The sequence below is a fragment of the Malaclemys terrapin genome, chromosome 6 (assembly GCF_027887155.1).
Source record: "Malaclemys terrapin pileata isolate rMalTer1 chromosome 6, rMalTer1.hap1, whole genome shotgun sequence".
NCBI classification, from domain to species: domain Eukaryota; kingdom Metazoa; phylum Chordata; order Testudines; family Emydidae; genus Malaclemys; species Malaclemys terrapin.
Window position 1 is genome coordinate 91922760 of NC_071510.1, and position 17229 is coordinate 91939988.

Consider the following 17229-nt stretch of genomic DNA (forward strand, 5'->3'; position numbering starts at 1 on the left):
ATTAAGAAAACTGTGTCAGTGTGCGGCTGGCTGCAGCCTGCAGGCCCAGGAATTAAGTATGCATGTCCTTGGCATTTAGAAAGTCCAGCTGTCTTTATCTTCTTGGGCATCGAGTTAGAGTTTATCCAGATGGCATCTTGATTGCTGGAAGCTCAACTGATTGAATTACTGGGGCTGTTATCTGAGCCGCAGTTTAGGCACCTAATGCTTTCACCATCATGTTAAAATGTGTTTGCCAAGTGCCAGGTAGAAGGCCAGATCACTAACAAGTCTGTAGCATTTCTAAGCTTGTGTAGTTAACGCCCCAGTCCAGGCTCATATTCATTCATATTGTTTCCACTGATCTACATCTAGTGACTAGGCAGATACTTTGGAAGTTCCTGAACCAAAATGTAGGTTCTAGATATGTCTACACTGGAAAAATCCCCAAAGCAGCACATCTCAGAGTCTGGGCCAACTGACTCGGGCTCACACTATGGGGCTAAAACTAGCAACGTAGAGGTTCCTACTTAAGCTGGAGCTGTGACTCTGAAACCCGGCAAGGGGGGTGGGTCTCAGAGCCCGGACCCAACCCAGTTGGGGATCTCTACACTGCTATGTTTAGCTTCGTAGTGCAAGTCTGAGTCAGCTGACCCAGGCTCTGTGACTCACTGCCCCAAGTTTGGGTTTTCTTTATGCAGTGTACAGGTATCATAGAATCATACAATTGTAGAACTGGAAGGGACCTCAAGAGGTCATCTAGTCCAGTCCCCTCAAGGCAGGACTAAGTATTATCTAGACCATCTCTGTCAGGTGTTTGTCCAACCTGCTCTTAAAAATCCCCAATGATGGAGATTCCACAACCTCCCTAGGCAATTTATTCCAGTGCTTAACCACCCTGACAGTTAGGAAGTTTTTCCTAATGTCCAACCTAAACCGCCCTTGCTGCAATGTAAGCCCATTGCTTCTTGTTCTATGCTCAGAAGTTAAGAACCATTTTTCTCCCTCCTCCTTGTAACAACCTATTATGTACTTGAAAACTGTTATGTTCCCTATCAGTCTTCTCTTCTCCAGACTAAACAAACCCAATTTTTCAGTCTCCCCTCATACGTCATGTTTTCTAGACCTTTAATCATTTTTGTTGCTCTTGTCTGGACTTTCTCCGCATCTTTCCTGAAATGTGGCACTCAGAACTGGACACAATACTCCAGTTGAGGTTTAATCAATGTGGAGTAGAGCAGAAGAATTACTTCTTGTATCTCGCTTACCATACTCCTGATAATACATCCCAGAATGATGTTCTCCTTTTTTTGCAACAGTATTACACTGTTTACTCATATTCAGCTTGTGATCCACTATGACCCCCAAATCCCTTTTCGCTGTACTCCTTCCCAGGCAGTCATTTCCCATTTTGTATGTGTGCAACTGATTGTTCCTTCCTAAGTGGAGTACTTTGCATTTGTCCTTATTGAATTTCATCCTATTTACGTCAGATCATTTCAAATTTTAATCCTATCCTCCAAAGCACTTGCAAGTGCCTGTGTAATGCTGACAGACCCTGGTAGTCGGCAGGCAGGACTGAACCAGGGATCTCTGGAGCTTAGTGCATGAGCCTCTACTGCATGAGCTAAAAGCCAACTGACTGTTAGCTAAGGCTGTAAAGCAGACCCATTTTCTCTCTAAGTGGTCTCGGTACCACTAGATGGGACAGAACACCACACCCAGGAAGTGTGTGGGTTACACCTGCTCTGGATTTCAGCCTCATTTAGCCAAGCCCTCTATGTGGAACACCTGGTAGTACCTTTGGCTACCCCCATAGCCACTGAATGGGGAGGCTTCAGTGTTCTACCTGTCGCATTAGTTTCATTTTAAGAAAGAAACGGCTGTGTCTGCTACCAGGCACAGCTAACAGAACAGACTGTGCTGCCTGGAGGCATTTTCTAAAGCGCTCAGCACTGGCCTAATATTGCTTCCATTGAAATAATTTCTTAATTAAGCCAAACTGTCCATCTTGGATTTGTTTTTACAGTGCTCTGCTCCCAGTCCCCCCAATTTGTCTGAATTTCCCTTCCAAGGCAGAGCATCCACCCTCTCTATTTTCAAATCCCTCTTCCAAGCTCACAAACACTGAGTTCATGTTAGCAAAATTACTGAAAGAAAGGCCCTTCTCCTTTGGGTCTCCTAGCATGTTCTATATTGTCCATTTATTTAGAAGCTGCAAGCTCCTTGGGGCAGGGACTGTGTCATCTCCTGTGTCTTGTGGAACACCAACTGCACTGTCGGCTTTAACACAGAAATAACAACCTAGTGAGAGCATGAGCATTTCCAAAGGAGGAAGGGCTCCTTTCCAAGAGGATGTGTCACCTGCAACTTGCTCACGTTTGTCACGTTACCTCTCATGCTGCAGCTCTCCCCAGTCACCTCTTCACCCTCTCTCCTCTTCCCCTTTCCCAGCCTAGCAGGTTTTGATCACATTGTTCCCGGGCTGACTGCTAATGAAACACTGTCTACAAATTCTCTTGAATGCCGGCTTGGTTTCTTCTTCTTGAAGAACAATAGGGAACATATTCTAGCTCTAATTGAGCATAACCACAGTCAGGTGGAACAGTGACGTGGTAATTCAAAGCATCTCAATTCCATTTGCTAAGCCAGGGAACTTGCGTCTAAAATGTACTGTACATGTTTCAGCTGAGAACAGGACAATTTGGGTATAAGGATTAGATCCAATTTAGATATGAGGGTTATTTTCCCCGCTACAGTTATTAGACCAAATCCGTCCCTCACACCCCATGCAACATTAGTGAAAGAAATAGGCCCAGGTTAGCTATGGAGTAAGCAGGCACAATTCCACTGAAGGCAATGGAATTGTATCCACTTGTGCGAACAAAGTGAATTGGGCCCCATGGGGTTGCACAGGGGTAAAGTCAGAAAATCAGGCAATGTTGCAAGGACTAATGTCAGTCAGTTTGGGGGGGGGGGGGGGAGGGTTGTTTTGTTTTTTTCCTATTTGCTTTCTTGTATTTTTTATGTGTAATCACAAAGTGCTATGAATCTCAAGCCCTGCCGTTTTGTTTTCAGCTGTGGCTGTGCAGTGAGAAACACTATTAAAAGGGGAAATGCTTTAGCTTTTCAGCCAAGCAGCAGCCCACAGCCGAGGACAACTGGGGGCCAGCCTGCTGGTTCAGCAGTAGTAAAATGTGCAAACTCTCAAATTCAAGCTGTAGGCTCTGTCCTTCACTCCTCAGAAAGTAAGGGCTGAGGGGCAATACTGAATTTTCATTTTATTTTAAATGCATCCACCCTTCCCCTTCTATCTGTCAATGAATTTCACCCCAGCTTCCTCCCCACCCCCACTAATCTTTATCCCTTCTTCCAAACTGCCCAGGACCCCTGTAGCCCTTTTTCTATTCCACTGAGCCTCAGTAGTGTCCCTCATGGGAGAGCAGAGATTAGACCTGGTTGTACTAAATGCAAAGCAGATTGTTAACTGTAGTTCCTGCTCTGTCGCTCTCTCTGGCTTGCAGGCAGACAGGCTGAATGTATTCAGCCTGGACTGTCTAGTAGCAACACACAAGGTCTGCCTACTGTGAGTAATCATGGAAGAAATGGCTGACGACAGTACAGAAGTCACCCTTTTGTTTGGCAATGCTTCCTCAAATTCAGTTCTGCAATACCCAGCAATACAGTAACACCACTCTTTATAAAACAGCCAAAATTTCTCTCAGATAAAACCTTCTGCTAGATCTCTCTGTGCATTCAGGTCTGATAGATGTTATCTGGCTGGTTAGACTGTAAACTCCTTGGCAGCAACCATTCTGCACCTTGTCCAGGGTGTCTTGTACAGGGCTGAGTATTGTTCTCTCCTAACAAACAAACAGCAACAATCATTCAAATAATCTACCAACTCAGTCCCGTGCAGCTCAGATTGGAGATGATTTTTTCCATAGTCATGGGTTTTAAGTTTCTAAAGCCCAGAGGCTGAGATTTTAAATGCTGCGTAAGGGGATTTAGATGCTCAATTCCCATAAAAAATATACCATGAATCAGGTATCCAAATCCCATAGGCAGCTTTCAAAAATGTCATACAAAGAGGATCAACATACTGTAAATATATCCTACACCTAATGCAACAGTTCTCCATAAACTCATGGTCTGATGTCCCTGTTTGCAGATCATGGATATTCTGTCTACATCAAGTGATGATGGGTAACTAAAGCATCAGGTGTGAAGATGAATGTTCCTATAAAAGCCAGCAAGGAGGGAATAAGGAATTTGAAGAAGAATTCAAAGGTAATTCAATGTGTAAAGACTCTCTTAATTGGCCAGAGTGCTGCTGAGTATAAATGTATTGCTTTGGCGAGGGAATCCTGCTTGGCTAGATGTGTCACATGGCTACAAGATCATAATTTTAAAAATATATACATCATGGCTGATTTATCCTCATATGGCAGCATGACCTCCACAGCACCCCTTTCTGGCTCACAGCTCTGCCTTCATTGCCCCCAAATTCATGACTGCCTCCCTCTGCCCTTATTTTGGGGGTCAATCGAGAAGCGCACGTTCTCCCCCATTTGGGATTGTCGGACAGGATAGTCTCATCTCACAGCACCCTCCATGGCAAGACTCAGCCTTGCAACGACTCTGCCACACTCTCCTCCTTGGGACTTCCATGGTCTGTGGTGGTGAGTTGACCCTCTTGCCAGGTCACTCTAACTAAAGTCTCACCCCTTCTAGGGTACCCAAAGTCCAAATTAAGTGCATAGGAATGTAAATTCTTCTGAGCTCAGTCCCTGAGAGACTCTTCACCTCCTCCTGAGCTCTGCAGAGCTTTTTCCCAGGGCTTTCTCCCTAGATGTCTAGCTCCTGCCGTACCACTGACCTTCAAATCTTCTCCCCGGGAGTCCATCTCCTAGCCTGATTCTCTCCAGGCTGGGTCTGAGCTTGTCCCTGGTCTACCCCCAGGCTGTCTGTCTGTGGCGTTGGTCTTCTCCCAGGCCTGCTTCAAGAGTGTCCTTTGCCCCTGTTACCTTCTCACCTCAGGGCTAGTCCCAGGATATGTCGCCTCCCCCAGCTCCTCCATGGTTCCTTTCCCAGGGAGAGACCAGAGACTCCAAAACTACCTCTTTCCTGGGTTGGTTCCCCATCTGCCTTAGCATCTCCCTGGTAAGTTCCGCTCATCCCCTCCTGAGCATGCCTTCTCCAGGTGTAAGCAATAGGCCTGCTCCAGCTGTTCATTAAAACCTTTTCATCTGAATTTCAAAGGTGCTGTCCACCTGCAGCTCCCCATTGATTTCAGTGCTGAGTATGTGGCAGTGCTCAGCACTTCTGTAAATCAGGCCTCTCGTATTGAGGAGCTTAAATAGAGATTTAGAAGCCTAATTTTAGGCATCCAGGTTTCAATATTTTAGTTCATACTAGAGCAGATTTGAAAATTTGTGGGAAGGGTTCTTGCAGAAAGTGTGTGGGAGGGAAGGGGTTGCAGAAATTCAAATACCAATTTCATCCTTTCATAGACTTCCCTGACCTTCATAACTGATACAGCGCCCTTTACTGGATATGGAAGAGACATAAGATCTCTGGAAAGTTAAAATAGAAGAACCCCACTCATGTTAAATTTATTGGTGAAAAACACAATCCTAAACCTCCTGATTCCTTTTTCTAGGAGAATATTTCTGCTCTGATGCCTACTTTACATTGGTGTAACACCACTGACTTCAGTGTAGCTATTCCTGATTTACCGAATGGTCTTGTGGATCACGCACTGGACAAGGACATAGAAGATCTGGGTTCTAACCCTGGCACTGCCTCTGGCCTGTTGTGTGATCGCAGGCAGTCACGCACACTCTGTGCCTCAGTTTCCCCCTCTGTAAAATGGGAATAAAGATACTGACCTTTGTAAAATGTTTTGAGCGCTGCTGATGCAAAGTACTCTATAAGAGCTAATTGTTATTATTTATACCCATAAAACAAGATCAGTATCAGTCATAGGTTTGTCCTGACTGGATCCCTCCATTTTCATTTTCTAGATAAGCTCTGGGCCCAGAAGACATCACTTCTGTATCAGTCATTTGAATGACTATATTTAAAACAGGGAACTTCCCCTTTCAAGCTGTGATTGTGATTTCACCATGCTAAGCCAGAGAGGTTTATCAAACTTTTTTTTTCTTTTTCTTCCTTTGTCATTTAATTAATTTCTAGCCGACTGTTTCAGTTTATCTTGATTTTGCTGTCCTGTTTTGCTTTCATTAAGAGAAGATAACACAAGATCATCTGAGTTTAGAAGCCATCTAATGCCTTAATGGCTTGCCAGATATATTGGTTGATTTTGATGGGGCTTTTCTGTGTTCGCTGCGAAGTATCTGAGCCTGTAGATACGATGTGCACTGAGGTGAGTGATAGTTATTTCTTTCTCTTGAGGCAAGGGTGTTATATATGTACAAAATCAATAATGAAGCTTTGGTGATTATTTGCATGCTAATATCTGATCGCTTTGAAGTGCAGGGAGATTTTTTTTTGGCTGGGGGGTGTCCGGAAGCCTCGAACTGGGAAAGTAAGGCAGGTCTTTTCAGACACACACTGTGATACTGCTCAGGCACTAATATGACCCTTTTATATGGGATCCTTCTGTATCTGCCAGAAACTGACAGTTTTTTATACATTTCATAATGCTTTGGGCATATTGAAATCTCACGTGCATGTCTACAGCAAGATATCAGAGCTGAAAAGAGAACAGGTTATAAGGGGTTTCTTTCCTACCATTTGGGTCCAAGAATTTGTATACACCAGTACAAATGGGCAAGACGATGATTCAGCTGAGCAGATATAGGATTCCAAACCAGAGCAATAATAAAAGGAAATACCAGCCACTCCTTAGTTCTTTTTGTCTGGTCTGGTTCGTTTTAAATTAGAAGGACAGGGGAAGAGAGCAGAGAGGAAGAATGAAGGCAAGATGCTTCTCAGGGTTCTTTTAGTTGTGGGGGTGGGGGGGAGGTTGGGGGGGGGGGAAAGAGACTCATAGGAATTTCCCTCATATTTTATGTGCCATAGAGGCCTATAATAGATTCTTTGCTTTATTGAAGTTGTACAACTCCCATAATCCTCCTAATTGTGCAAAACTGTACCGTGAGGGGAATTTCCTCCTCTGCTCCATCTGGAGACCAGTTTCTGCCCTGAAGCGGGAGGGCTGATCGCTCTTGTAATTTTATTTGAAATGGCATAATGCAGGCACACTTCTCATTTACATCAGCAGCTAAACCTTTCTTTTCTTCCTTAAATCTTACTCAGCCATTCGCCCCAATAACAAGCTAGGGCAGCGAGTTCCACCGGTTAATTATAAAGTGCGTAAAAGCAGTGTTTTTCTCCCATCAGTCTGGAATGTATTGGTTTTTCTTAGGTCTGTATTTGACATTTCCCTTAAGTGATCATCTAGGAACTTCTAAATTAGAACTGTCTCTTGTTATTTAATTTGGGGATAGAGCACAGGGGAGCTACATATTTGCTGTCACTCTATGGTTATTTTATATACTTCTTTATATCTCCGGTTATTCATAACTCCTGTTTGTGGCTCTACTGTCCGTATTTGTATTACTTGCAAAATTCCTACAGAGTAAAGAAAATTTTGAGTGACCTAGGAATAATTGGACCCTCTGCTTGTAAAGAAACGGAATTATTTTGTTACAAGTCAGTTTGCAGCAATAGCTTTCTGTCACAGATCCTAGTGAGCATGGCCTGTCGGCCACCCACTGGGATTGCTCTAGGGGGGAATACAAGCCTTTCTGCGCTGGATCTCCTGGGGTGTTAAGCTTTTAGTGCCTAGGAAATGTGGCAGAGAGGCCAAGGGAGTGCCAGTGCTGTAGCCTTCCAAGGCTCAGGCTATTACCCTCTCTCAGAAATGGGGCTCCTCAGCCCACCTGCCCTAGATGCCCCCAGGACCAGCAGACTCCCAAGATACCCCAGTTACTCAAACACACCCCTCTCACAGAACTCCAACCCCAAAGGTGCGTAGCTTCCGTTCCACAGCTTACCGCTCTCAGGGGTACGCAGTAGTTGTGCAATGGTTAACATACAGAGATACACTTCGTTCAGAGTTGGTCACCTCTATGCCCTTTTACATTTATGTAAAGCACAGGAGAGTACAGACCATACAAAACAATAAGCACTGAATGTATGTCCCTGTCCAGGGGTGCTGAAACTAGGAGTGATGGCGGTGCAGCCATACCCCCTGGCTTGAAGGAGTAATAACAAACAGCAAATATATGGTTTCTTCCATCAGCCTAGCTACTACTTCTTAGGAAGGTGGATTACCTGCACCAATGATGGGAGAACCCATCCTCTTGACATAGGTAGTATCTACACTGAAGTGCTGCAATGGCACAGCTGTCCCACTGTAGCATTTTATGCGTAGACGTACCTGAAATAATCCAATAATCATTTTGGTTGTACATTGAAGCACTGCTTTTTTCAACACAAATGATTTTTAAATAACGCTTCTCCTAGTTAGTAAGCCAGTAACATTAAGAAATCTTGTGGTCCAACTGGCACATTTTGGAACCATTGCTAGTAGGGCGTATTGAGATGTGGTTAAGTAAATAAAAATAGTTCCATCTCAGAGCCTCCTGCCAGGATCTCATAGTGGCAGTCAAATCAAGATTTCCCAACATAGAGCAAGCTCCTCACCCCTGCTCCATCTCCTTTACAAAGAGGCAAAGTGGTATAAAGGCAATCTCAAATTCCGGGATCTGGCTAGGGCAGTATTCCCCCACTGCAGGAACTGGGAAAGAGTCCCTCACAAATGCTGGTTTTGTGGGCAGGAAGCCACATAGCTGGGAGCAAGAAGGACATGTCAAAGTCAGGACTGAAGCAAGCAGTGCTGCATCCCATAAGGCAATGAATGGAGGATGCTGTAACTTAGGCCCTCAGGACTGTATAATTTATTACAGGAGTCCCAGAGCTGCCCAAGATCAGGAGGGGCACCATTGGCGGCGACTCCATGGGTGCTCCAGGGCTGGAGCACCCACTTACGGTCCCCCTATCAGCTCCTCCCCCCCATCCATTCCCAGTACCTCCCTCCTGCCAGCAGGCTCAGCAAGTCAGCACCTCCCCGCCTCTGTCAGCGTCTCCTGGGGAAGAATCAGGAGTCGAGCACCCTTCAGCACTTTGAAAAGTTGGCACCTGTGGAGGGCACCTTAGGCTATGTCTAGTACCACGGTAAGTTGACATACGCTATGCAACTCCAGCTACGTGAATAATGTAGCTGCAGTCGACATACCTTAGGCTGAGTTACCGCTGGGGGTTGCCAGGAGAAACTTTCCTGTCGACTTACCTTACTCTTCTCGTCAGGGGTAGAGTACAGGGGTTGACTGGAGAACAATCGGCTCTCGATTTGGCGGGTCTTCACTAGACCTGCTAAATCAACTGCAGGTGGATCGATCTCAGAATGTCGATCCCAGCTGTAATGTAGACATAGCCTTAGTTTCTCCTCAGTTTTGAGTACTGTGCTGCACCTCTTAGAGACTTGTCCACTTGGGCTGGCCCAGATGTTTTGTCACCCATGGCAGAAGATGTGTTTGGTACTCCCCATGCAGCTACATAAAAGGCACAAGAAAACACACACACACACACACCAAAAAAAACACCCCAACCACCCAAAAATTGGGGATTTTTGGCACACTGAACGTTGGTGCCTTGAATGATCACCCAGCCACCCGTTGCCCCCAGTTTCATAATCAAACATAATGAAAAAAGTGTTAGTTTAGTTCTCCATTTGGCAAAATTGTGAAATTCTCAGCACCACTGCATAACAATACAATAGTCCATAGTTTATTAGATGACACCATTAAAATTATTCACTAATGCAAGGTAAAGCCCACATGCTCCTTGCATCACCCATCTATCGGATGATCGAAAACCAGTAATTGTTTATAATTGGAAGTGTGTAGATTATCAGCTATTAATAGACTGATATCTGCTCTTAAGTCTGTCTGGCTTCTTTTGGAATCTGGGGTTGTTACATTAGCAATAGTTTCCAATGAATGTATTACTGTCCAATAATAGAAATTCTCTATTAAAGAACAGAATACGGTTGGTCCAAATATTTTTATATCCAAAATTTCAATGAAAAACTGGGAAAAAATTAAAATGTTCACAACTTTTTCTTTCTGTTTTGGACCAGCACTTGTACAGATCTATTCTTCCTTCAAAGCTTAGCTGTGTTTTCTGTAGCAAGTTGAGAGTTATTTTCTTTAAGATTTTAGACAATGCCAGTTATATTGAATCTCACCATTTGAGAATCTGTGGAGCAGGCTGGGAAATCTTCAAAGGATTTCTTCTCTCCTTGGAGCTAATTTCAACAGTAATTAAGAGTCTTTGAGGAGACAACGTAGTCTTTCTGAAGATTCTTTTAAGAAACAAGGCCTTGTCTTACTTAAATGAAGGCTTGAAGTCCTCTGGTGAGTGGCTGCCTCTTCCCTGTGCTCTTATTCCATTGTTTCTGATTGGCAGCCATTCCTTAGGCATTGATTCCATTGCACTTGTGAATGTCAGCCTGTTTGCTAGGCGGTGATCATGGGTTTGAAGCCTGAAATAAAGTTGGACTTTTCATGCATCTCTTTTTCACACAGTCACACAGATCAGCCTACTGAGGACTGTGCTTGAGAGTGCATAACATCCTTGTGTTTTGATTGACAATATAGTCTCCTATGAAGTCAGAGGCAGGTCTGGTATATTATAATGAATCCCCCGGTTTTAACTTTGGAGAGGTGAATATATTTGCATAAGAGACAGATTATTCCATTTCCCACTTAGACTGAAAAGTCTTTAAAAGAATTTAAAAGTCTCAGTTTCTCAGATATTAATTTTTGTCCAGTTTCAGCTAACTGTGCGAAACAGTCCCTTGCTGTGAGTATAAACACAGCTCAGTTCCTTTTTATTTGAGCAGACATTTTCTGTTATAACACAATATTTTTGCACTCTGAGCCAAGCTCTCTTTGCAAGATCTTCATAACTCCCTAGTTCTTATTTTACAGTGAGCCTTGTTACAAGACCCACGGATTATTTATTGGGGATTAATAATTCAAACTGTCCTTGGTTAATGAAATACAGAATGATGTGCACTTATTATTAGCATAAAAGATCCAAGCCTGTGGTTTAAAAACTGCATTCCATGAAGTCCCAGGATTGCTTATTTCAGGTTGATATTAAGATTTCATATGTTGCCGATAGGCTCCTGTTCTGCTTTCCTGCTGCTGATCCGCCCCACTCCCACTTCCATCCTTGCAGAATCCAGCAGTTTGGGTTTTTTTAATTGAACTCAGTTTCCTCACCATTAGGCATCTGGGTTTTGGTGGATTAATAGCTCTTTCTTCACTCACTTCACTGTTATCCAGACCTTTAATCTTTAAGGGGGGGATTGTTTGTTTTTAAATACAATGCTACATTAAGGTTTTTGCATTGTTCTAATTCAAGGTTTTGGAATACAGTGGGATGTGATCAGGTATTGTAAGTGCTATAAGATATGTTTTGACTGTTATGTTTTTAAATGATTTATTTCTAAGGCAGCTGCTTGGTAGAATGTGCATGTCAAAGCTTCATGTTTACATTCACAGTATACCTGTATCTGTGTTTTTAATAATATATATATGTATATAATTTCCACAGGTTATAGCCAACAAAAGCTATAGCTGTGAAGATTTAGGACTGAGAGAGATTCCTGAAAGACTTCCAGCCACAACAGAAATCCTTGACTTCAGCTTTAATTTGCTTTCTTCCCTTCACAATTCAACCTTCAGCAAGCTAAAGAATCTGGTATATTTAGACTTAACAAGGTATTGGAAATCTTTGTCACTTCCACTGATCACAAAAGTCGTAACTTATTTTGAATCTGCCATTGCTTACATGCCCTTATTTCAACCTTTTGCAATACTAATAAAGAACTGAAGGCTTCCATAGTATACCATGGCAACCATCTTCACAGCAGAACCTTCAGAGACCCTTGCAGACAACCGTTGCATTGTCTTGCCAATTAAGAATGCCTAGCTATTTGGGAATAGCTTTTTTCTGGGCTCTCTCCTGTTAAGGCCTGGAGTTATTGGACCATTTGCAGGAATCGGTGAAACCTTCACATCCTATTATTTATGTTAGCAGCAACAAATTTGCTGTAGGAAACATCTCCCCTGCTTTTCCATGAAAATATCATTCATGAAATGTGGGGAGAAGGAGATTCTAGCCTTGTAAGAACTACCCTTATTATAGGGATAAGATTTTGATTGTGTTGATTAGGGAAGGGAAACCTCCCTTACTTAGCAGGTCTCTGTGTGACTTTCATGAACAACGTCACAGTCAGGACCTCCACACCCAATCAGCCCTAGACAGTTTTCACTTCCCATTATGGTCTCTTTTTATCTGAGTTTAAAATATAGGGGCTTGTGAATATCAGCTATATGCTGCCAGCAAAGAATAATAGCTTTTAAGTCAAGGAAGACCATAGTTCATTGGGCTTTCTTTGTATGTGAGATTGCATTTCGATTGTTGTTTTTAAATGACCATGTAATAGTGGGAAAAATTTATCAGATTGATTAGTAACGTCATTGGATTATTCTGTTCTTTTCAAGGTGTCAAATTAATTGGGTGTACGAAGGTGCCTTTCAAAGCAATGCTTATCTGAACGTTATTGTCTTGACTGGAAATCTACTCATGTTTCTGGCTGACACAGCATTTGTTGGCCCACAGTCTCTGAAGCATCTTGTCTTAACTCAGACAGGTCTAACCAGCTTAGCATTTATTCCAATGCAGAATCTGGATAATTTAGAGACTTTTGACTTGGGCAGCAATCATATCTCTTCACTGCAGCTCCCTCCAAGCTTTCCAATCAGAAACCTCAAATACCTTGATTTTCAAATGAACAACATACAAAGAATAGCAGCAAAAGACATAGATATTCTGCTAAAGACAAAGAATTTAACTCTGATCTTGAAGGGCAATGATATTATACACATTGAAGCTGGGGCGTTCCAGTCCAACTTATTTTACAGCTTGGACTTTGGAGGTTGCATTGACATTTCTGTGGTTTTAGCAGGGATGCAGAAAACCAGAATCCATACTCTTTGGTTGGGGACATTTGAGGATGCAGAAAATGGGCTTCCCATAAACTCTACTATGCTTCTGAACCTGTGCAATATCTCTGTGGTGGATATCAGTCTGCAAAAGCGGCATTTCCTTCATTTGACTGCTGCCACATTTCAGTGTTTGAGCAAACTCCAAAGGCTAGATCTGACTCACACCTACATCAGCATGTTACCTCCTGACATCAGTGGCATGAACATGTTGGAAGAATTAATTCTCAATAGGAACGCCTTTAAGCACATGTGCAACATTAGCTCCACCGCCTTCCCCTCCCTCACCCACCTCCATATCAGAGAAAATGCTGAGAATCTGGACTTAGGCTCTGGCTGTTTAAAAACACTGTCAAAACTTCAACATCTGGATTTAAGCCACAGTTACATAGAAAATTTAGACTGCTGCAGCAACCAGCTAAAAGGCCTGAGTGGATTACAGCACCTGAATCTGAGCTACAACAAGCAGCTTCAGCTCCAAGATTTGGCCTTTAAGGAAGGTGCTAACCTGGAGCTCCTGGATTTAGCTTTTACACGTCTTCACATCAATGCTTCCCAGGGTCCTTTCCGCAATCTGCATCTCTTGCATGTCCTGAACCTTTCTTATTCCTATATCGATACCAACATTCAGCACCTTTTACAGGGGCTGCAAAACCTTTTCCTGTTGAACCTTAGGGGGAATAAGTTTCAGTCAGGGACCATTCTGAATGGAAATCTCTTTCACCAGGTACCCAGTTTAGAGGTGTTAATTTTATCATTCTGTGATCTGACAGCTATACAAAACCAAGCATTTCACACCCTCAAGAATCTAAAGCAGGTTGACCTGAGCCACAACAAGCTTATTGCATTCAGCACAGATGCATTTTCCAATCTCAAGAGCATCTATCTCAATTTTGCCAATAATATGATCCATATTATACCACGTGACATGTTAACTAACTTATCCGGCCAGAGTATAATCAATTTAAGTTACAATCCACTGGAATGCACCTGCTCTAATATTGGTTTAATAACTTGGTACAAGCAGAATATGGATAAAATTGAAGACCCTGAAGGGACAGTGTGTAGTGAGCCCAAAGCTCTAGCAGGTGCTAAGCTGTCCACTGTAACACTCTCCTGTGGGATCAGTGTTGCAGGAATTGTTTGCACTGTGCTGGGTTTGATATTGCTTGTTGCTGTTATCTTGGTTTGGGTCACATGCTTTTTAAAGAGAAATTACCAGCAACTCTAAGTGAAAGATGGCTCCACAACAGTCATTTTTAAATAAAGGAAGAAAGGACAGTTACTAGACAGATTCTGAAGAAAAGATAATTGTTCCTACTTGTTGCTTTGTTCCTGGGCAATACGCCTTTTAACATTAGTATTGCATGCCCCGTTCACATTCTTAGCAATTGATTAAAGAAAAATTACTATGAAAAAACAAACCAGGGCCAGATCCTGTGAAGAACTTTAGCCACACAAGTAACATAGTAGGGCCCTGATCTATGACAAGGGCTCCTAGGCTCTCTGGTAATACAAACAATAATAAATAGTCCCATTGAAGTCTGCCACTAGTCCTCAACTATAAGCTAGCACTGGGGCCTCAGGCAGCTGAGTGAGCTAGGGGAATGTCACCAAGGAGGAAAGGCGTGAGAAATGAAGTGGGAATACTGGTTCCCCCAAATGAATGGGCTGCTCTGAAGTCAGAATTTAGAAACCGGTGCTATCTGAATGGCTGAGGCAATAGCACAGCTGGTCCTGCACACATGGTTGCTCTAAAAAAAAATTAGACTGGCCTCTTTCCTGATCATTGTTCACTGAATCACTGGGTGTAGGTGAGATGCAGGGCTTTATTTCTTGCCCCCAAACGTGGTGGGCAAGGGTTTGTGGGGAATCAGGGGCAGCTTATAGGGGGAAATCAGGGCAATCTGAGGAACTTTGCAGTCAGTGGCCAGAAGGGAACCTTTATCAGGGAATATCTAGGCACAATAGTTCATGTCTTGTCTACTAGCCTGTCATCCATATCTCTTCCATACAGGGGCGGCTCCAGGCACCAGCGCAGCAAGCATGTGCCTGGGGCGGCAAGCCGCGAGGGGCAGCCTGCTTGTCGCTGTGAGGGCGGCAATCAGGCAGCCTTCAGCGGCACGCCTGCGGGAGGTCCGCTGGTCCAGCGGCTGCGACGGCAATTTGGCGGCGGGTATGCCGAATCTGCGTTACCAGCAGACCTCCCGCAGGCATGCCACCGAAAGCTGCCTGACTGCCGTGCTTGGGGCGGCAAAATACATAGAGCCACCTGTGCTTCCATATTAACTCCTCCTCCTCCCTTAGCTCCTGTCCACTTCCTTTCCCACCGATAGCCCCTCACCTTTTCCTCAATAGCTCCTGGCACCCCTTTCCACCTCTCACCCCACCATTTCCCCCCCATCAGCAGCTCAACCCCCCTGCTGCAGCACTGACCGTGCTGCAGCCAGTTCCTCCTCTCTACTGGGCCTGGAAAAGCAGGAGGAATAGAGCAGGCAGAGAGGCTGCAGGTACATGAGAGAGGGGGCCGGTGTGTGTGTGTCACAGGACCTTTATGCATTTTGCAGTACTGAACATGTGATGATTTAATGAGTAAATATTGTTTATTTTCTCCATATACTAATTGTGGAGCATTTGTAACAGGGGTCGTGACAATGAGAATGCACCTTCACAGCTGGGCTTGTATGGGGGGAAATAACTGAGCCAACAATGCAGCTGTGATTGTGAAATGCAGTAATAATGACAGCCAGGGCCAGGCATTTCCTGAAAGTTGATGGCCAGCTGTTTTCAATTCCTCCAACTGCCAGGAAGTGCCCAAAGCTGGAGGTCATTACTGTTCAAATGAGTCACTCTCCTCAGAGCAGAGAAGTCCTGTGGATCCTTATCTGTAATGCCCTTTACTGAGGGGCTAGAGAGGATTCAATCACTCACAGGTTAATTTCTCAGCCAGCAGGAGCCCCATCCCACCTCCCGGCTCCTGCTTCCACTCCCCAGGCAAGCAGCACCCTTCCCTCTCTCTCTGAGGGGGGACCAGGGAGAGCTAAATAGGTTTCCTTGTGGCTCACAGCCCCCCTAACTTCCCTGCTTCTGGCATGTTGCAGGTTCTCCCAATTCAACCTGCCTCCCGTCTGCTGGTTCATGGACTGAGGGAGGGGTCAGGAATATGCAGCAAAAAGATGGGTCATGTCAAGAGGTCAGATAAAGTGAAGAGGGAGGGAGATTTCTGTGTGGGGACCATCTCCACCCAAACCTCACCTTGCCATTCAAGCAGCCAGAAATTCTCCTTGCTCCCCAGGACCACTCCTCAGCTGAAATCACAGATATCACAGTTATATGTTGCACTTACATAACACCTTTTGTCAGAGGAACTCAGAGGTTAGTCTCACCTCCCCTTGACAGATGCATGAACGGAGGCAGAGAGGTTAAGAAACTGGCCTCAGGTCACATAATATGTCAGTGGCAGAGGTGGGGAAAGCACCCACATACCATGAATCCCAGTTTTTCTTCTCAGTTTTGGTTTCAATGCTCTGCAGTGCACTATTGTAGTGGCATGGGCAGTGGGATGAGATAGTTGCTCAAGTACCCAGGGTCCAGAGCAGGATTGTATTCAGAGCCGCTAGCCCCTCCCACTTCCTGCACCATTGAGGCTACTCTGCTATTTTTAGTGCACTAGCTTGATCAAAGCTGATTCACATACGTCTACCGAGCTGGAATTTACACCTCCAACTCAAGTGTAGACATGACCACAGAAAAAATGACAAACTAGCATACAAGAAACGAAGACCTTAGGGAATACAAGATGATATTCAGTCCAGAATCATGAATGTGTGTTTGCAACTCTTGATATTTTAAAATACGCTCCAAATATTGCAGGCATTGTACCAATTTTTCAGATGTATTAGTAAATTTGCCGCTTTTTGTACAAATTCTATTGGGTACCTAACTTTAAAATGTGCTTTCTACATTGAAAAAAGATGCATGCAAGATTAATAAATAAAAGGATTTTTTGGGAACGGGGAGGGACATGCATGGACCCAAACTGTGATATGTAATCTATCATTTAAATCAGCTTCTGTACCAGATGACTGGAGGATAGCTAATGTGATGCCAGTTTTTTAAAAGGGCTCCAGAGGTGATCCCA

General features: G+C 43.9%; 1 protein-coding gene across 2 annotated transcripts; it reads left to right on the forward strand.

Moving 5' to 3' along the window:
• The first annotated feature begins 6136 nt into the window (after positions 1-6136).
• On the forward strand, positions 6137-17095 carry CD180 (CD180 molecule). 2 transcript variants are annotated; one of them, XM_054032404.1, is made up of 3 exons: positions 6137-6367; positions 11635-11801; positions 12588-17095. In XM_054032404.1, exons 1-3 carry the CDS (start codon positions 6278-6280, stop codon positions 14317-14319), a joined length of 1989 nt encoding a protein of 662 aa, XP_053888379.1. In that variant the 5' UTR covers positions 6137-6277; the 3' UTR covers positions 14320-17095. The 2 variants fall into 2 exon arrangements, with proteins under 2 accessions (XP_053888379.1, XP_053888380.1); XM_054032405.1 differs by lacking the exon at positions 6137-6367 and adding an exon at positions 9143-9186.
• Positions 17096-17229: the final 134 nt, after the last annotated feature.

Coding starts and splice junctions, on each gene's coding strand:
- CD180 (XM_054032404.1), top strand. CDS start 6,278: ATGGCTTGCCAGATATATTGGTTGATTTTGATGGGGCTTTTCTGTGTT. Junction 6,368..11,634: donor TAGATACGATGTGCACTGAG/GTGAGTGATAGT, acceptor TAATTTCCACAG/GTTATAGCCAACAAAAGCTA. Junction 11,802..12,587: donor GTATATTTAGACTTAACAAG/GTATTGGAAATC, acceptor GTTCTTTTCAAG/GTGTCAAATTAATTGGGTGT.